The 21060-nt window shown below is 45.8% G+C and overlaps 2 protein-coding genes and 2 pseudogenes across 2 annotated transcripts; 1 reads left to right on the forward strand and 3 right to left on the reverse strand.

Annotated features, from left to right (window-relative positions):
- Nucleotides 1-36: 36 nt before the first annotated feature.
- On the forward strand, nucleotides 37-966 carry SAPIO_CDS1042 (annotated as a pseudogene; the record flags this gene model as incomplete).
- Nucleotides 967-2542: 1576 nt separating this feature from the next.
- SAPIO_CDS1043 (Uncharacterized protein) lies at nucleotides 2543-4937 on the reverse strand (the record flags this gene model as incomplete). The annotated part of the gene is made up of 5 exons (XM_016784015.1): nucleotides 2543-2881; nucleotides 2950-3478; nucleotides 3556-3807; nucleotides 3867-4466; nucleotides 4720-4937. 5 exons carry the CDS (start codon nucleotides 4935-4937, stop codon nucleotides 2543-2545), a joined length of 1938 nt encoding a protein of 645 aa, XP_016645968.1.
- Nucleotides 4938-6264: 1327 nt separating this feature from the next.
- SAPIO_CDS1044 lies at nucleotides 6265-6771 on the reverse strand (annotated as a pseudogene; the record flags this gene model as incomplete).
- Nucleotides 6772-9771: 3000 nt separating this feature from the next.
- Nucleotides 9772-12261, reverse strand: SAPIO_CDS1045 (uncharacterized protein; the record flags this gene model as incomplete). The annotated part of the gene is made up of 2 exons (XM_016784032.1): nucleotides 9772-11973; nucleotides 12067-12261. The coding sequence occupies 2 exons, from the start codon at nucleotides 12259-12261 to the stop codon at nucleotides 9772-9774; spliced, it is 2397 nt and encodes a 798-aa protein (XP_016645969.1).
- Nucleotides 12262-21060: the final 8799 nt, after the last annotated feature.

The following is a 21060-nucleotide window of genomic DNA, read 5'->3' on the forward strand; positions in this document are numbered from 1 at the left end:
CTTTCTTTTTCCTCTCCTATAAATTCCACAGTCCTCATGGCTCCGTCACAGGATATGTTCGCGGGCATCCACGAGTTCCTCGCTCAGACCCAATATGCCAAACGTAACCCGCCACCCAATCTCGGGCCATGGCTCAACGATGACAACGAGGACTCGGCCGCCTATCCCAGGCATAGACTCAGCATCTCGTACCCGCCCCCGAGAATTAGTCCCAGCATGGCGTCCTCGTCGACGGCCAGGACGCAGCTGACGTCCATCTTCGACTCCTCGGACAGCCCCGCTAGTGCTGGAACCGGATCGTTCCAATACCACCAACATTACCAACGCCGCCCACAACGCAATGATCGCGGTGGTTCAACATCAAGCGCCTCCTTCAGCGTCCCCGATCCGCACGAACTCGATGGCAATGGCCTACTCGCGATCCACGAACAGGCCGAGATACCCGCGCAGAACTTCCCGCCCACGATGCCCTGCGAATTCTCCCGGTACACGGGATGTACCCACGTGTTCTGCCCCTTCAGGCAGTGGAAGCAGTGGATCCGACACGAGATCGAGGTCCATCTCAAGGACAAGCTTCCGGCCACTTGCGTGTGCTGGTTCTGCGACGACTTCAAGTTCGACGCCGCCACCCAGACAGAGGACGATCGGCGGCTGAACTTTGATAATCGGATGCAACATATCGCGGGCCATTTCCGCGAGGGCGAGGCCGGGCATATCAGGCCGGATTTCCACTTCCTCGAGCATTTGTGGAGTAACGGCATGATTACCCAGGCCGTGTTCGATCGCGAGAAGAATGTACACGAGGCGTTGCAGATTGATGGGTTGAGGCCGCCGAATTCCAAGACTAGCAAGATGTTGAGGGAGGAGGAGCAGAGGAGTAGGGTCATTGTGCAGGATGATCCGAGGCAGGAGAGGGAGCGGAGGCGGAGGCGGGAGCAGAGTCGGCGGCAGAAGGATAAGGTCTAAGTCTGGACCCGCCTTGTTGCTTCCCTGGTGTTTGCCTGCACCTGCCTGTTGTGAAATTTCTATCTCGAATGCCTCGGAGCAGCAGCAGCAGCAGCGGTACATGGTGGCCGTCTTTGCTGTTTGGCTCTGGCTCGCGACCGTCGGGTCTATTCCCTTTCTAGGGGCGTTTGGCGGGCTCAACGTCCTAGATTTCGCGTTAGCCGTGGTCTTCTCCCCTTATATCTTTGTTCTTTTTGGGTCTCTTCGTCGTTCAAATCTGACAGAGGAGGCCTTTCTTTCATCTGGCAAGGTCTTGGGAGTGCTCAGGAACCCGACTCCGCCGAGAAACACTTCTATATCGGCCATCCAACCATGGCCGACTCTTTCAAGATTGCTTCCCCTTCCTCCTTGATCTTCCCCTTATCCCATTTTCCCTTTTATGTTCTCTATTGTAACGAAGCCCATGATCTCCTCTCTTTATTTGTCCAATACCCCTCTTCTCCATCCTCATCGTCATCGACATATACACCCATCTCAGCCGGCAAGGAGTTTCAGTTTAGGTCTCGGAGTCTCGTTGAATTCTTCGGTTTTCATTATTTTCTAGTTTAATTTGCTATTCGAAGGAAAATTGGATGGGTATGCTTCAAAATCGAATTTGCAAAACGGTGTTAGTGTCAACAGGTCTTCTTCCATGGAGCGAAAAGGTGTCAAACCAGGGAAGAAAAGGAAAGATATCATACCCCTTCTTTCTTATTTATATCCAAATTGAAAACAACTTCTACTTGCTTCGATCTTGTCTCAAAAAGTGAAGAAAACAACCAATAAACCTGCGTGTCAAGTTACCTAAAAAGAGGAGAAGTGATGTGTTGCGCCCTTTTGATCAGAGCCTTGTGCATCTCCACACCTCCGCCAGCTCCCACGATTGGGCCAAAGGAAAAACGATAATATATATAATACTGAGGTACTCCTTCGGCAAGTCACCGCTAAATCAAGCAAGGGGGAAAGGGGGTAAGAAAAAAAAATACATGGCGGCGGTGTAGCTTGGTACTTTTACGCCCGTTCACTTTCATTGCTGCCTAGTTTCTCTTTGTGCCGGGCGAGCCGTATGGCATTCTGCATCCAGATGGCTTGTATTTGGAATGAAGATACTTCGTAGGGCGTGTTAATGACGCCTGATGACACTCGGGCAAGACCTGTTTCACGGGGGTCGCAGAGGTTGCTCTTATTAGGAAATAAGTTCTGAGAGGGTTTGCGGGGGAACTTGGGGTCGCCTTGATTTTTTTTGGAAAGGCTGGTCAAATCATGCAGCGGGCCGGGGTCATTTGACATTCACGATGGACAGGGTATGTCAGAACAAGGGGCGGGGAGGATCCCGTCCCAAGGTGCTGCTTCCTAGACTCACAATGTATGTATGGAGAGCGAGCAGAGTTTCCTTCATCTAAGCCCAAACGTTTCAAATGCCATGACAGTAAGCACGCCGGATACAAAACCCTTCCACACGATATCAACGTCATATCCCTCCCCGTTCCTCGCCTATCGGACCCATCCTCCACCAATGACGCTCCTTCTCGTCCTAGCTCGGCACGAAAAGCAAGCCCTACGCCCCATGAAACTCCGCCTCAACCCTCCCATACCTGACCCCATCCACCTTCAGCTCGAAGCCCAACCCCGCGCTATCAACCGTCATCTCGAGCGTAAAATCGAGGTTATCAAACTCGACGCCTCGCGTCGTCGTCAACCGCGTGAACAAGCTCCTCGGAACGGCGTTGAGGTCCGTCGTCAACGTACATACGTTCACGAGGTCGCGGGTAGAGGCCGAAGGTGGGTCGTCGGCCTCGCAGGCGATAAGATCGTCCGTCACGACGAGGGATTGACCTGGGCGGAAGTTTCGAGTGTAATGGAAGGCGATGGGTTGGAGTGGTGATATTGCCTCTCCCTAGAGACAGTAGCCGTTAGACAGAGAAAGGGAGAGGGCAAAAAGAGGAAGGAAAAGAGGAATCATACCTTGGCAATGTGCCACTGCATCCGATCCGACACCATCCATCTCTCCCACAACGGTGACCAATACCTCTCGCTCACCGAGTGCTTCTCCTCGTCATACACCGTCGCGTACGACGTACCATAGTGCATTCTCGCCTTCCTACTAATCACCATATTCCCCTCCAAGCCTCGCAGTACGGCGCCTCTCACGACGGCCGTCCACGCGTACACCGGCTGCATTACCTCGATCGAGCCCCGCGAATCCGCCGACGCGGCGCCGGCGTGCGTAGGTCTTTCGCTGTACGGCGGGGGCGCCGCACTGGAGAAGTGGGCCTTGAGCCGTCGGTAAAGGTAGTTGCTCTGCCCAAAGCCGCCGACGAGGACGATGCCAGAGACTACGCCGCCTTTGGCGCGGAGCCCGTCGACCTGACCTTCGACGAGGTCGCAGACTTCTTTTACCACGGGCTCGAAAATGTCTTTGATTTGATCGGCTGTCATGACGAGGAAGCCGGAGTCTAGGCCGGCTTCTTCGTCGTCAGGGAGACCAGGGAATCTGTTTTTCGCGTGAGGACGTGTGCTCGTAAGAAGAAACATCGGAAACAATTGTAGAGTTGAGGGGTTACCACTTACGGGACGTTGACCTCCTGATGCTCGTCTTCGTTGAAGTTCCGCTTCACAAACTCCTCAAAGTACCGTAGGCCCATCTGCCACGTCTTTCCCTTCTTCGTCTTCATCTCGTCAAATTTGCTCTGCCCGATGCGGTTCCGCACGTGCTCCTCGAACCTATAGTTGAGGAATGCGCTTCCACAGAGGCCGCCAGTTCCAACGGCAGACTCCTCGACTCTCAGAGGTTTTAGGGATATTATCTTGTAAGCAATAAGACTGGGAGCGATTAGCACATCTCGACGTGATATGTAACGAAAAAGGGGAAATAAACCTACTCTACTGTACCGCCACCAGCATCACAAACGATAAAGTTATCTCCCACACTCAGGTGATTCGGTTGTATCGCCTTGAGCGTATACACCGCCGCAGCCTCGGGCTCACTAATCATCTGAATCTCCGACTTGGAACCCATACCCGCCCTCTCAGCGGCCTGAAGCGTCGTGTTCTTGGCGGCGTCAGACCACACGGCGGGGCAAGTCAGCACGAACTCGACCTTGGTGCTCGCCATGAAGGACTCTCCGTAGCGCCGCGTGAGGGTGTCCATGGTGTGCTTGTACACCTCGGTCAGGTAGTCGCTGACGGCGTCGACGACGTTCTTGTTGAATCGCTTGAGCTGGGCGGCGGTCTCGAGGGGGCTCACGTAAAACGGCAGCTTCTGCGACCGGTCAAGAAAGAGCTTGATGCATCGTAGGCGACTCTCCTCGGGACGGAACTGGAAGCCCCATTTCACGACTGGAGGTGCGTCGTGGTCGGCCTTGGCCGGGGTGTCGTAGGCGATCTCGGTGGGGACCTTGTCAGAGGTGATACCGTTGCCGCCGGGCCAGGACTTAATGATTTCGACGTCGTCGGGGGTTGACGTGTAAACGGCAGCCACGCTATAGATTAGTTAGTGGGTAGGACATGAATGGGACTTGTCACGGCTTGAATAAAGTGAGGTACAAGCAACCTTGTGTCCGGCGCTCGAGGGTGACGAGATGCCAGAAGCACTGCTGCCTCTCTCGTCCTTTCTCACACTTCCACCACCACGGGCAGCCCATGATGAGAGTCTCGCACTCTCACAATGCCGCAAAGAAAAGAAAGATTAAGTGGCCGTAGAAAAAGAAGATGAATAAATACGGAAATACGCACCCTGAAAAGGTCGTTCCAAAATCCACGCCAACGATCAGCCGATCCGCAGCGGGTTTGGGCTCCCGAGCAGGCTCCCTCACAGGACCATTAATAGCTTCTGTTCCAGCTCCGGACCCAGCCCCGACAGCAGAGGCAGGCGTGTAATTGGTAAAGTAATTTCTACTCTCCTTGTTGCGCCGACTCGTGGGCGTTGAGCGGATGGGGAGGTTGAGACTCATGGTTGCTTTACCCCCCTCTCTCACTCGGGTGAGGTCTGGTGAGATTCAAGGTCCGTGATGGGTTGGTGGGGCGATCGCGGAGTTCAACGTTAACCCAGCTAGGGTGGGTGTGTGGCCATGAACACGGGGTCGAGGCCAGAGAGCGCAGACAAGAAAGGGGACAGCGGTAGGAGTACGAGCGGATATTGTTCTCTCGTAGTCGAAAACCTGGAGGCGTATTGATCTTGGAATCGCCGGCGCCGGAGTCGCCACAGTAGGCGCTCTTCAGGGTCCGAGGGAGGGGTGACAGCTTGGGGGATTGGAAGTTGTGACGCTAATGGGTTCTCTTCGCCTCGAGTTCCTGGACGATGCGACGGGGAAAAGTAAGTAAGCGAGCGGTGGCGAGGATGGAGAGGATCAAGGAGCCGGATGGGGTGAAGTCGGAAGAAGAGAAGATGAATCGAGAGACGCAACTCCTTACTAGCAACAGCGCAGGACTCGGAGAGAGACGTGGAGTCAAGCCAGTCAGCTCAACGGCTGCGACTTCCTTAGGGCTGAAGCGCTCCTCGATTGCGAACGGCTCAACTCAATTCGCAGTCTTACAGAGCGTACAAAGGTACAGAACCGGCATGCGCTAGTAATACTCTGGAGCAAGGCCTGGCGGGGTCAATTGAGCGTCGAGTTAGCGTCTTATGAAGAGCCTCAGCGTGTCGATACAGCGATCAATACCACTATAACTCAGCGAAGGGGGGGGGCCGGATTGGACAGCAACCGAAGCACAATGATGGACAGACCAAAACGTCTGGGTCAATCAGATCAATCTTGTTGGACAGGAACAACATTGTGGAAATTTTGAAGCCTCTCAATTCTTCAAATGAAGCAAGTAGTCCTTTATACAATTGCCAATTGATAGATCAATTGATTTGATCAATTATTATCCTGCTGCCTGGAAGGCTAGGCAACCACTAAGCACTGATCCTTCCCCCTGTTCTGGATAATGATACCGCAAGCTTCGGCAGCTCAGATCAGGCAGCTTCGCTTGGACAAGAAAAAAAAAAAAAAAAGAAATAATCATAAAATAAAACGGACGCGTCGACGATGATGACATCTCTCGACATGTCGAGTGAGGAAGTGGTCATCACTTGCCAACTATGGAGTGATATGCAGCGGTTGTGGTGAGCAGACGACGCGGCTGGCTAATAAGAGTGGATGCGAATATAAGTGTGGTCAGCGAGGCAGCGAGATAGGGTTCTCGGCATTCATTTTAAAGCCATAAAGATGATTCCCAAGTGCACAAGACCGAAACATTCCCCCTACGATGTTGCATCCATCTACTTCGTATTATTTGCTACTGTGACTTCGGCGCACTGCCAATGTCCCTCGACACCGACCAGAGACCGACTTCGTCGGGCTCTATAGATACGAACAACTTATCCCTACTTTGCTGAGCAGCCTTCCATAACTCCTTCATGGGATACTCTTTCTCGTAAAAGTACCGCAAATTGAAGAGATTATGTGGGAGTTGTTGCAATCTCACCCGGAAGTGGCCTTTGTATCCATCTTTTGCTGTGCCTTCAGGACCATCGGCAGCATGGTCCGGATCAAGAGCCCAAACCCACATCTCATCGACAAGACCACTTCGCGATAGCACCGAGTCCACAGCATTCTTGTCAACGACGAGAATGGCATTCTTCTGAATGCCCCGTTTCAAGCCATAGTCCTCTGGCTTATCCCGAACCAGCGCGAATTGACGGCGGAGCCCTTGGAATATCTCCTCATGGCCTTCATCCAACGTCCGGTCGTCGGGCACAGCAACGTTAGTAGGCCAGTCTAGGGACCGTAGCTTCCAATTCATTCTAAGAGTAGGACCACACCCAACCGTAATCTGCGCATTCTGTATAACAAGCCCAGCCCGACTCCAATAGTCGTCCAGCCTCTGCTCATCGAAGCCGGTGTTGCGTCTGTGGTGATGTGATGCAAGGTCCAAGTTTTGTTGTCTTATATCAACGCTAATACAAACCCCGATGATCTAATCAAGATCCTGCTTATACGCAGGCAAACCCAATCTACAGTAGTGACTTGCCATGCCCCCTAGCTCCAAGATTCAACTACAGAGCGTTCTGCCGCGTCGGCGTGGGGCTTGGTGATGCCGATGTTCTCATCGGCTTATTTTCTACTCTTGAGTAGTCTACTCTCTCCGGCTTCAACCCGCCATCTCTCACAGATAAGGATCGAGGCCGCATCCTCGACTTCCCCGAACCCAAGCAAATTCTTGCTATGTTGCGGCGTCCTCTTCGCTCTCAAGACCGGATCTTCTGAAGCGCGCTGCGGAGTCCCCGCATGGCCTCACCGAATCCGAAGTTCACCTCTTGCACCAGCGTTACTGGGTCGAGCTGCTCCCAAAGGTGCCAAAGGCGCGCTGGGATGTGCATAGAGCCCTCGGAGACCAGGCCAACGACTTCTTTGCGCGTCTGGAGGAGATTCGGGCACCTTTGTACGGCGAGAACGAGGCGCAGGCCCTGAAAAACTATCGACTACAGAGTGGCATGTCGCTCATTTTTTTGGTGCAGTGGGCTAAATCCAACAAAAACGTCCTCAACAACCTGGTGACGTCTATCGACAAGTTGAAATCACGCATCATTGCCGCGTAGGTTTTTAGACCCGAGAATTAGAACTTTGAAAGTAGCTAACTGTCAGTTTTTAGTGAAGTAAATCCTCTTGCAGCAAGCCAGAATTCGAATTCAATGCAGGGTGGAAGCGCCATCGTTACTTTGAAGGATATCTCCAACCAAGATATTGCTGGGTTTCCAAGAACCGTTGGTACGTTGAAGAATTTACCAGGTTAGTTGCGAACATGAAATGGTATTCGTTTCATCGTTTTTTATCATCTTGCTTCCTGATTTATTATGACGAAGGTCCCGAACTGTCACGGATTCTGGCTATGTTGGGTTTACCTGGAACAGGCCCTCCGCACGAGAAACGCGTCAACTCATGGTGAAGTCTAGGATTACCGCGTGATAATGTGGCGGCCTAAGAATGATATATTTTGCCAATTGTCGAGTTCCCCAACCGTCGGGCTCCGGTTGAAAGGAATAACTGAAGCAGACGGTCATATAGCAGCTAGAAGGCTGTGTGTATCCTGTGGACGCGGATTTAGCCATGTTCATGCAAAAAAGACATGTGGGAAGGTGGTTGGCCAATGTTCTTAGTTGTGCCGGGCGCCGGGGAGAGATCCAAAGGCTTGCATAGTTTGTATTGTTCGCTCGATTTGCCTGTTGTCTTGTTAATGGTATGTAGTAGAGGTGCGTGTCGTGATGCCAGCCGCCTTGGACATGGTCTACCACACGGCGCCGAGTAGCTTCGGGTCGCCCCGACAGCCGACAGACAGGAAACGACGGGGGTAAAGATTTCGGCTTGCTGGAATTGCAGATATTATGTACATTAGGCGGAGGTACTTGGCTGTGTCTCGGAACCTGGTTGTGATAGAGTGGGTTGAAGTAAAGACCGCATTTTTGTTTTGAGAGTTGTCATTGGAGGCAAGCACGCCAGAAAGAGATACTGATAATAGGATTGAAGACTTTCAAGTTTAATCCGTCGATGCAGCAAGCTTGGGCTATTGTACACCCATAACCATGGGCTTCCCGATCTGATATTAAAAACCTTGTTATATCGAAGCAACAGACGATTCCCAACTCTCCTCAAGAAGATCGAAAAGGAAAAAAAGAGAAAGAAGAAATCTCAAGATTAACAACAACTCGAGGCTCCAAAAGAGACACATCCAGATGCCATCTCGTATCCAGCGGCGCTTTTATCCAACCTCGTCAGCGCCTTCCAGCCAGCTTGCAGAACATTATCAAACGCCCCCCGGCAGATAGATGCCGCTGAAAGACAAGAAGAACAAAACATAAAAACCTTTCGGCTACTCACGCCCTTCTGCACTCCAAACACCTTATCGACGGGTTTGAAAACAAAGGGAAAAACAAAACAAAATACTAATTTTCTTTTCTTGGATACAGCTGGAAATAAGGAAAGTAATGAGACCTAGGAACACCATTTGCTCCCTCCTCTGGAGTAGAACCTGGAACCATGCCTCATCTCTCAGTCTATATATAGGTTGGGTAATGTAATTGATATATAAATGTGTGTATATATCAGCTGAGGGGTATTTGTTAAGTTATTTGAAACAAAAAAAAAAAGATAGTAATCAAAAAGATGAGCTAGACAAAAGAAAGTGGATGAGATGAGTTATAATAATAATAGTGGTGGCGATCTTTTCTTCTCGGGATCGGGTATTCCTGTCAACAAAGATGAGAAATGAGAGACAAAAAAAAGAGGTTGGTATAGTGGTAGTAGTAGTAGCAAGTCGAAGAAGTTCGAGGAAAAGTGAAAAAAGGACAAAATATGAAGCGAGGTAGGTACACAGCTTCCATTTACCTGTCCCCAAGGACGTGGTCTGGGTGTTGGTGTCCATCATCATTGCTTGTTCGAAAAGAAAAAGAAAAAAGAACAAGAGGAATCTCATGTCCGCCGCAAATTCATTCAAGAAATGTTGCTTTTGAGACCCGCCGCTATCGTCTCTCTCTGTGCCTCATCTAGAGCAGCTTTGGGTAGTCCCACGAGAGAATGCAATGTCCACCACACAAAAACTTGAAGAACGCCTAAAACACCGTGCCCTGTGCAAAGTCCCAACCCCCTTCATGCCAGCTAGGAAAGAGATGAGTAGAAAAATAAAAAAAACAATAAAATGAAAGGGAAGCAAACAAGGAATTACTCGAGAAGCGTCTCAAAAGGTTTTTCTTGTTCTCTGGACCGAAGTAGGATCCCCAAGGCCTCATGAAGCACAATAGCTCCAGGTTTAAAAGCGGTTGCTAGCTGCCCAGATGCTGGCTGCGGCTGAAGCCGCCCACTCACTCTCTTCATATGGAGGTGTAGGCCATTTGTTCTCGGTTCCGCTTGGCTTCTTTGCGAGGTTGAGGGGTTTGGGAGTGACTGCCTGTCCATCGCCGAAGAGAACCGCGTTGCCGCTAGCCGAGGGAGATGGGGTCGGATACGGGTTCGATATCGCCGCGCTGCTAGCTGATTGCCGAAGGGCAGGCTTTCCATCCTTTTCTAATCGGTGAATAGCGTGTCGGGTTGAGCTCAAAACCTCGTCGAGAAGTTCGTCCTCTTCGTCCGGAGCGTCATATTGTCGCATACCCTGAGCCGCTTGGGATCGTCGAGTTCGACTGGACACTGGCCCTGCGCCTGCCCGAGCTGCGCCAAGGAGGTTATCGACAGACCTTGGCTGCTGATACTTGGGCAAAGAGTGGTGCCTCTTGATACCAGTCGTAGCCGCAATTTGGTGCGCTGGTGGGACGGGTGGTCGGAGGGACTCGTGCTGTTGAACGTCCCTCAAAGCCTTATCAAGAGACTCGTAGACCTCATGCTTCGGGGGCGGATGTGCCTGGGCATCCATGATCATTGACGACCTATTGCTGGCCCAGGGTCCACATCCCACCTGAGCTTCCAAGTCATCGTACGTAGGAGAGATGGGCGTCTGGTGCCTCCCAGAGAACCGTCGTGCTCTCTTCCGAAGGTGAGAGAAAAAGCTCTCCTTTTGAGCGCTTGGTGGCGAGATTAGACCCGTGTGGCCGTTAAGCGCCCTCTCAGCTTGTTGCCTGTGCATCTCGGCGTAGTGGTTCGTGCTCGACGCTACTGACAGCTGCCTGCCAATCTTCTTACCCGATTTTCCATCCACACCGAGTTGCTGTTCGTTATAGGGCGCCGCGTTGTTTGCCTGGGCTGTAACGGCGTCGGAAAGGGGAGAAATGGGTCGGATGGTAGGGAGAATGGGCATCGGGGCAACGTTGGACGGACCGTTAACCCAGGTCGTCCTCTTCGCGGCCGTTGTCCTCGTCTTCGCAACCGGGACTTCATTGTTGACCGTTGCTGAGGGGACGGGTGAAGGGCGAGGAGCAGAACTCTCCTTTGTCATAACCGGCGTCACAACGGGATCGGCGATGCCTTCGGAGCGGCCAATTAATGACTTCCGGAACCAGGACTGCTTTCCGGTGGTAGAGAGAGTTGCAACAGTATCCTTCGAGGAACGGTTATGATCAATGTTGGACTGCTTGCGACCCAAAATCCTCGACGCGGATGACTTGGGTCGTAAAGGATCGACAGCGTCGGTAAAGTACTCGTGTGCGAGCGCCTGGCTCGACGTGGGTCGGTTCTTAGGATCCCACATAAGACACCAAGTGACGAAATGGCTCAGTGAAGCGGGCCACTGGGGAGACTGGAGGATTGTATCCATGGAATGGGGGGCCATCTTGGGGAACGAGAAACCGAGCTTCCCAGCCAACCGCGTCCCCTCCCTCCATTCACCACCTCCGACCCGAGCGCCCGCCTTGTTGTACCAATTTCCGGGGCTTCCCATGATCTCACACACCCTCCAAACCTGATCAACCTCATTGCCACCAGGGAACAGGGGCTTTAACGTGGCTACCTCGACGGCCATGGCGCCGACGGCCCAAATATCGACGGGGGCCGAATATTCACCTGCCCTCAAAAGGACCTCCGGAGCACGATACCATCTCGTAGACACGTACGTGGTGTAGGGAAGCTTAGAATGCGTTTCTCTAGCGAGCCCAAAATCGGCGATCTTGACGGAATATGTCGGCGGCGTGGATGGCGGTGTTACAAGAGCCGAGTACCGGCGGAATGAGTTGGAGGAGTCAGAGTGGCCCGAGGTAGAAACGAGGATATTCTCAGGCTTGATGTCGCGATGGAAGAAATTATGGGCATGGATATGCTCCAGACCTTGCATGATCTGGAATAAAATGCTCTTGACGCTGGCATTATCAAGGCACTTGTGGTCTCGTGCCTTCATGAGCTGGTACAAATTGCCCTCCATGTACTCCATACAGATATGGAGCTTCTTGCTGTAGGGATCGAGAAAGATGTCGAGCGCTGGAACGAGGTGGCTGTGGGCGGGCAAGGTTCGGAGAAAAACCACTTCGCGGAGCTCAAGACACGGGGTGAAAGACTCGAATGTCTTCTTCATCGTCTTAATAGCAACCTAGAATAATGGGGTAAATAATTAGGAAATCCACCGCCTTGGACGCTAACAAGCAAACGGGTCCAACGTGAACCGTCGATCGCAGAAACTCACCACTGTGCCTCTCCGTGCTACATTAGATCCAGCACTTCGCACCCTCGCGAGCACCACACTACCGAAGCTTCCATCTCCGATTTCTTTCAACACCTCAAACCGATCCTCCAGAGCGAGATGGTTTGAGCTGTGCGAGGAACCGCGACGAACCAAATCATGGCCGTGGGTTGAGGTGGGAGCTGCGACAGTCGACATTGAGATGGAATTAGGCCCCGCAAGAGGCGATATGGATGAATGGCCGAGGAGCATAGACATCGAGAAGAATCGAAATGAGGGGTTTGTTTAACAGACTATCCACACGATCAAACAATGCAGTCGGATCGATCGGGAGGTTTGCTGTTTATCGTTTTCAGGCGGGCGTAGAAAGCCTGGCACCGTGCCAAAGCGGTGGCTAACGAAAGACGAGCTCTATCGAAGAGCTGCTCACCGTTACTCGAGCATTCAGTTCAGCGATAATTTGATGGTTGTATTTTAAATCGAGAAGACCATTGGAATATTTTCTGCTTTTCTTCTTTTTTTTCTTCCCTCGTACGAGTCAGTTGTTCGTGGTGGGCGATTTGGGTGACGAGTAGTTGATGGTGTAGCCAACGAGGAAGGGGGGGTGGCAGGAGGGTGGTGATGAGGCGCGTGAAAGAGAGTCTGCAAGGACAGCAGAAAAGGGGAAAGAGGTAATCAGAAAAGAGAGTGAAGAAAAAAAAAAATGAAAAAGGAGTGACTGGAGTGAGCAAGGTCCAACTCAGAAAGGGCTAGAGGATTGACAAGGCCCCCGAATAAAAGTGAACTTCTGTAAAGGGGATGGAGAGTCAGGGCCCCCGGTGGATCGTTGGAACCACAATGTTGGGGCGACTGGGGGCTACAGTGGTGTTTGCGGTAGTGTCGACGATGGAGAGGGAGAAAAGGAAGGGGGAGGGGAATTGGGGTGGTTAAGGGTCTGAATCGAAAGGCGCCTTTGTTCGACCACTTAATGCTAAGAACCGACGAGCAACAAGGGGATTTTTGGAAACGATGGGATTATTGTAAACTTGGTGATTGCCGGCTGAAATTTCCTGAAAGGACTCAGGCTGACTTGGCGCAAGGTCGCTGGGGATCGCGGTTCCTCAATCAATGCTCTCGTGCTACTCCTCCCCTGTGCTGCTTTGCATCTCCATGCGTTGACCAACAAGGCTCATCCACGGGTAGCGTCAGTGCAATGTCGCGAAGAAATGAAAGATGTACTTCGAACAGAGAGTAAAACGGGGAGGGTTGGGAAGTGAGGAACTGGGCCAAGCGATCAAGGGGAACAGAACCAAAACCACCGCAGGCGAGGAGAAAAGGGATGGAAGGAAAGGGGGTAGGTGCCGAGAAGGGTAATGGTCGATGCTTTTCCCAGTCCTTTGCGGCAGAGAGACGCTATTGTGTCGCAGATTAAAGTGGAAACCTATTGAACGGGAACAGCACCATTACACACCCACACAGACCAGTGGAATCACTGACAACCTTGACTTGGAAGAAGGAAAGGTACAATTGGAGTGCCCAGCTTGTATCTTCCTAGGCGACCGAGGTACTGAAACGCGACAGTCCGCTGAATTCCTACGAAATGTACAAGGTATGTGTAGCGCCGAGGTTGAAACAAGTCTCTTTTACCCTGGAAGATACAACATCAGGAGTATCCTCTCCCTTGTCCGATGGAGGACTTCTTAATGTGCCAAAGTACTTCGGCAGTACATGCGGAGTTCTAAAGGCTCTCCACAAGACCGACCGATGTTAAAGAGGTGAGGAAGTGAATGTACTTCGCATAGCGACCAGTTCGAGAAGCCCGGGTCCGGCCTGAGCATGAATAATGCCTCCAAGGGTACTGAGATATACGAAGTACAGTGGTGGGCCAGCAAATGAAGACTGATCCTTCGAGTACATGTACGAGTACGAAGTACGAAGCTCTTCAATAGTAAGTAGGGGCTAGAAGTACAAGTGACCTAGAACGAATTTCTTGGTTGTGGATTTACTTTGTATAGATTTTCTCACTGAACGAGATCAATTAATGTACCATTGAACCTGGAGGGTAGCAGTCTTCGGAGTGATAATATTTGATGAAATAATAATTTCCCCAGGACCCAGTCAGTCTGAACAATCACATTTTCCTGACGGAGAAGTCCACATGGTGAAGAAGATAAACAAAGAACTGGTTACATTGAGCGTTGAGCGAAATATTGCACCGCGATGAACCCAGGACATTTGAGCCAGCAAACCAGAATCCAATAGACCCTGGGGAAGAAGAACCAATGAAGATACTCGATGTGGAGGATATCAATGCAGTTTCCTCTTCGTCTGAATATATTCCCCGTCAAAGTCATGACCTGCGCCATGTTACCTGAGACCTTCCCTTCAGGTCGCCGTGGCAGCGTCATGTTCAAATCACGGTGGCATCCGACGCCGCGGAACAGTTCGAAATACAGTACCAACGTCCCGAGTCTCGGGCCATACGAATGAAGCTGGTCGAAGGACCTTCGCTCAGCATCCTCGTTTGCAAAGCCCATCCATCAATGCCTTTGTGGGGAGAATGTGTTTTAGAGGGTGGAAGCCACGTGCTAAGCGAGGTGGCAAGAATGTACATTTACGCGACTTCTCAAGTACTTCATAATAGTGTAGGCCATCAGCCACAGCTCAAGGAATTTACGAAGGAGCATAATAAGATGCTTGTGTACTTCAAAACCTGAGTATAAGACCCTGATTCCTTCAAGACGAAGTTCATCATGGCAGCTCCACTTATCATATTAAGACTGAGATTGTATCGTAAGTTAGACGTGTTTGGTCGCCTTCGTAGAGATCAAAGTGGATGCAGAAAGGCAAGGAAAAGCAAGAGCCCCCCTATTTAAATCTCCAAGTCCTCGCTGCACGAAGAGGAAGGTAAACTCTTGGAGTCACAGTGTGATACTGTGTTTGTACTCTGCCGTCATCGAAGTATTTGCTCGTTGGCACCTTCCAATCCTCTTTCGTACCACCATACCGACGCCTCAGAAGGAACATCCCGCCCGAGGACGCTCGGTCTGAGGTACAAATCCAGCCAATGTTCTCGTCATACCTCAGATTGGCACCAGTATAGAGAACGGCGTACGGGATAATTGCCACTTCGTACGCGCAATCTCCGTGATTACTTCCACAGGTTCCTCAGGCGTGTACCTCGAGGTTCAAAATGGCTGGTGAAATTCGATCTGCCTCGGCCACTGCCTCGGGGCGGAAGAATATGGGCCACGCGTTGAAGACGCGTAGGTCAGAGTTTGACTGCCGAGAACCAGGTACTTCTGAACAAGGAAGAAAAGTGACACTCCGGTGGCTGTAGCCAGTGAATTGAAGCAGCATTAGACACAGTGTACTTGGCCCATTGAGGTCCACAGAAGCTAAACCGAAGTTTTGAGTTGATCCCAATCCTTTCCCATCATTCATGCTAGTTTTGAACATTGACAGCAGGCCATAATACCATGGCCGTCAACCAGTAATCGGTCGTCTTCGTAGGCAGTACGGTAAAAACGGCGCGGTGATACGTCCAGGTGAGCATGGCAAGTGTCATCCCATCACACTCATTACACCTTGCAGGCCTGACCAAACCGGTGCATGAAAGACGACGAAAGGTCTTGGCAAATGCGTTTGCTTCCATCTTTAGTGGACGAACGAAGGGTTCAGTGGTTGTGAGGTGATGTTGACATGGATGGAAGATACTTAATAACGCACATCTTCTGGGTTCATGTTTGCTCACACACGTTCTACCACAACCAGTCCGGCCAAGAAAACTTGACAAGAGGCCGTGGCATGAGAAATGTACCTCTCATCCCGCGTTCATCATTCACGCAGCTGAGTTGAGCTGGACACTACAAAGTACTTTGCAGGATTTACATATACTGCTGCTGATCAGCAATCTAATACCAATCTCCTCACAGGTACTCTGTACTCTTCCCAAGATACTGAGGTTCTGTCGCAATTTAGAGCAGTGCACAGACAATAGAGACGCCAGTTCAATTTAGTGCCGTCTGTTTGTACTTGGTCGCAACTGTGCTTGAGAAATGGCAGTTTTCCTGCCTGAAACACCCCTTCTCGATTTTTACTCCATAGCTCCCAGCATTTATGCATGCTGCTTGTTCCTCTCCTCCAAAGAGCTTCCCACGCTGGTGCCTGCATTGCAGCCGATGCGGAGACACTAGGCCGTCAGGGGCACAGGGCGCTCCCGAATTGTGGACCTGACTTGGATGATCCGGGAGCCCCGCGCATAGGTCAACGTGCGAAGTACTTAATGTAGCGCAGCTCATTATATGGAGCTTGAGGTACCTCACTATCGACAGAGTGGACTTGATATCAATGGATAAATTGGAACGGTTGGAACGCTGTGAGAGCCGCGGGGCGGGTCCTGCCCGCACCAAATGACTGGAAGGTTGGTACCCGATACCTTAAACTCTATTTATTTTTGTATTTGAATCGAAGTATCCAAAACCCTTCCTCGGTTCTCTATCAAACTTTTCCTGATTGCCTCCAGCGTCGGCACCAAAACTTCTCTCAATACTTTGTGGAGCGAAGAATACGGGTCAACGGCGTTATTTCTTTTACAAAGTAATCTACCCAGGCATGTCTTCTCCTCCTGTAAGCATGGGTAATAAAGAGAGCAGAACATTACAACGTGCTGGGGAAAGATTGTTTGACAATTTCTCCGCGTTTCGCGTGTTCCGCCGCGGGCCTTTGTGTGAACTTTGGCTAAAAGCAACTTGAAGATAGGAGAAAAAGAAGCATGGCGGGAAGTACACAACAGCGTACAAAGGGTACACTGCCCATTAGGCCCTGAACTTCTTGCATTAAAAAATTTTTTGAGATAGGAAAAGATACCTCCCAACACCTAGCAACTTTTTATAAGTCCAACCGATATATCTTTTGTCCATCTCCACATACATACTCCACCTATTTAAGGACTATAGGTACTTACTATTTACTATTTTAAGATTATAAATATCTAGAAAATTTTAAACTTTATTAATATAGTAATTATATTATAAAATATAATAAAAATATTTTTTTTATTTAAATTTTTTAATTTATTTTTATTAATTAAAATAGTTTATTTTTAGTTTTTTTTATTAATTAAAATAATCTAATTTTAGCTTTTTTTTATTAATTAAAATAATTTAGTTTTAGCTCTTTTTTATTAATTAAAATAGTTTAATTTTAATTTTTTTTTATTAATTAAAATAGTTTAATTTTAATTTTTTTTATTAATTAAAATAATTTAATTCTAGCTTTTTTTTATTAATTAAAATAATATATTTTTAAAACTTTAATAATATTATAAATATATTATTATTAAAAATAGATTTTTTATTTAAATAAAAAGAGCTTATTAAACTACCCCCCTTACTATTACTTATATTAATTCCTTTCTCTTTACTACTACCTCCCTTACTATTACTTATATTAATTCTATCTCCCTTACTATTACTTATATTAATTCTACCTCCTTTACTACTACCTATATTAATTCTACCTCCCTTACTATTATTTTCCTTACTATTACTACTATAATTACTACTATAAATAAACCCTATAATAGAAACTTTTAATAAATTAAGAAATAGAAATTATATTCTATAGTCTATAAACTTTAAAATTAATTAATATCTATTTAATTAAATATTTAATAGTTATAAAGCTAACTATATTATAAAATTAAAAACCTTATTAGCTATTAATTAGTTTTTTTAAGATATAATTATAATTTTAAAAAGAAAGTTTTTAAAATTCTCTTTTATTTTAAAAAAGCTATATAACTAATACTAAACCTTCTTTTAATATTATTAATAATAATAATTATAATAATAATAATATTAATAATATTTTTATTATTATTAAAAATAAATAATTTCTTTATTTTTATTTTACTAGCTATATTAATAAGTAAAAGAAAAAAAAAGATAGTTTTTTAATTTTATTATAATAGTTTAAGATAGTAAAAATATTTACTAAAAATTTTAAAAAAGTTTTATTTTTCTTTATAATCTAATTATTAAATTAATAAATATTAAAAGTATTTTTTTAAATAATAGATCTAAATACTTTATTTATTATTATTATTATTAATAAATTATTTATATTATTTAAAAATAAACTTAATTTATCTACTTATATTAAAGCTATTACTTATTTTAATAGCTTTAAGCTAGTAAAAATCTTTTTATATTTTAAAAATAAAAAGGTTAAATAAATATAATTTATCTTAAGAAGTATTTCTTTTTAAAAGGTTTTATCTAATTATTTTAACTATATAATTTTAAAGATATATCTAATATAAATTTTAATTTTATTAAGTAATTTAATATTTTAATTAATATATATTTAATTTTATTATTTTATAATTTACTTATTTTTTTACTACTTTAATAATTTTAGCTTTTATTTAAATTATAAACTATCTTTTTAATAAAAAGTAATTATATAAGATAATATAAATATATATAATTTATATTTAAGTTAATAATCTATATTAAAAAATAAATAATTAAATAATTTTTTATTATTATTTTATTTATTTAAAAACTTATTTAATAATAATTTAAATATTTAAATAGTAAAAATTATATAATTCTTCTTAAATTATAAAAAAATTAATTATTTTATATTAATTTTAAAGATAATATTTTTATCATAAATATAAAATTAAAATCTTTTTTATTTAATTAAAATTTTAATTAATTAAATAAAACTTTTTTAAAGATATTAAAAAGCTTTTTATTATAATATATATTAATAATATTATATTATTTATTAATCTTTTTATTTTAGCTAAAATAAATATTATTTATTTATCTAATTATATAATAGTAAAAATATTTTATAATAAAATATTTTTCTAATTTTAAAAATATTTTTAAAATTTATAAAAAATAAAAGCTAGTATATAAATACTATTAATAACTTTAATATAATTATTAAATTAATAAAGCTATAAATTAAATTTAATCTTTAGTAATATATATAATAAATATAGTAATTTAATTTATTTAAATATAAAGTCTTATAATATTTAAAAGACTTTATAAAATATATTTTATATTATATTTTAAATTATTTTAAATTTTAAAGTTATATATTATTAAAGCTTATTATAAGTTAATATCTAAAAGAAGATTATAATCTTTTATAATAGAGAAGTATAATAAGTAATATAGATTATTATATTATAAGTAAACTAGTAAATAAAGCTATTAAACTATAAATAACTTATATAAAATAAAACATAAAACTAATAGCTATTAAATTAGTAATAAAGATAATTAGTATATAGAAAAGTAAATTAAAAACTATTAAGATTTTAGATAATATATTTAACTTTATTATTATTATTTTTAATAATATCTAGATATATTATAGATATTAAATATAGTTTAAAGATAGATATTAGATAGATATAGATTATCTAAACTATCTATATAAACTATTAGATAAAAAGATTTTAATTTAAACTATAGTTTTTAAATATTTTTATTTTTTAGTAAAATCTATAAAAGCTTAATTTTTTTAGGTAATAGAAGTAAGAAATTAACCCCTATCTAGTATAATATATAGAAGACTTTATATAACTTTTTAATAAGAAAAAAGGATAGAAGTACCTACTTTATATATATATTTACTATGGTAAAAGAGGTATAGTCTGTCCTTCTAGTTGATCTTGGTGGTTTTTAGTGTCTTGGCGATGAAATGCAGTATATGAAAAATAGTTAAAAAATTTTTTGATGCGAGAAGTTCAGGGCCTTACCGATCGAAACAAATACTCTGTAACAGAACCCAATCCAGGCTCAACCCTGCTTCCGGAAGCCTTCTGTCGGGATTCCACGGTGGCATTAGTGTATGCGCTAACTCGCTTATCATGAATGAGACGGTCCCGCCACCGGCTCTCACGTCTTGGTCAGCCGTATCGAGAAAGCTGTCACAGTCGTCGGGGTATGGACTGGACTGGGTATCCCGTTCATTGGGAACCATGGCGGTATTGGCCAGGGTCTGAGCTAGGCATAGTCCATCATGCGTGAAGCCGGCAATTCCATCACTCAGTTGCTCTCAAGTTTGAGTGCTTGACCTGGAAATACCAGGACGAAGGATGAATGGAATTCTGGGCGCATATGCATGACCGTTCTCAAGTTCAATTGCTCTCGGGAAGCTTTTGAGTGCGGCGCCTCTACTTTGTACTTCGTAAGGATGAGGGCTCGGTTCCTTCAGATCCATGAGAGGATCCTGACGGATTCCCAAGCCACACATCCTCGCATCCTCACATCCTCATGTCTTCGTGCATCTTGCAAGCCATGTGGTGATAGATTTAAACATCTATCTGCACGAACCACAACCAGGCAGGCCTAGGTTCCACAGCCATCCCAGTCTTCAAATCTGTGCTTTGTCCTTCTTCTCCAGACCAAAATTCCCCATCACCATAAACCCCCTCCCCATCACACGATACCCGATACATACTGTAATCCAGCCAGTTGACCACACGGACTGTGACAGCATGCTGCGCGTGCGAATGCAAGCACAGGCCGTCACTAGAATAGGTTGTGATTATTTTCTGATGGCCAGCGTCCTAAGTCTTGAAAAGGAAAGACGCAGAACATAGCTCCCATCTGTTCCCCGCCAGTCCTTGAGCACTAAGAAGGAAACTACACTATGAAGTAAAGAACGCCTGAAGAGAGACATGGCATGTTTTCTTACCGGTCAACCGACATCGACGGCTCCAGAGTGTGGCGGCACTAGCGGCGAGAGTCGGTCCAGAACCTCGCTCGCCCACTCAAGAATCCAAATCGAGAGGTACGCCGCCCACCAGTCTCTGCTACTATGAGGGAAAGCTAACCCCTCATCCTGGACAATCCAGAGAGCCACAATAGGAAAGTGACAGAATGGAAGCTGAATTCGATCTCTTCTCACTCTTCACTTTTCGTAGATGCTAAGCAGATCCACGCCCAGTCTCCACGCGGGGAACCGGAAGAGGGCCCGGTGCTC

Source organism: Scedosporium apiospermum, assembly GCF_000732125.1.
Source record: "Scedosporium apiospermum strain IHEM 14462 chromosome Unknown SEQ_SAPIO_0044, whole genome shotgun sequence".
Lineage (NCBI taxonomy): Eukaryota > Fungi > Ascomycota > Sordariomycetes > Microascales > Microascaceae > Scedosporium > Scedosporium apiospermum.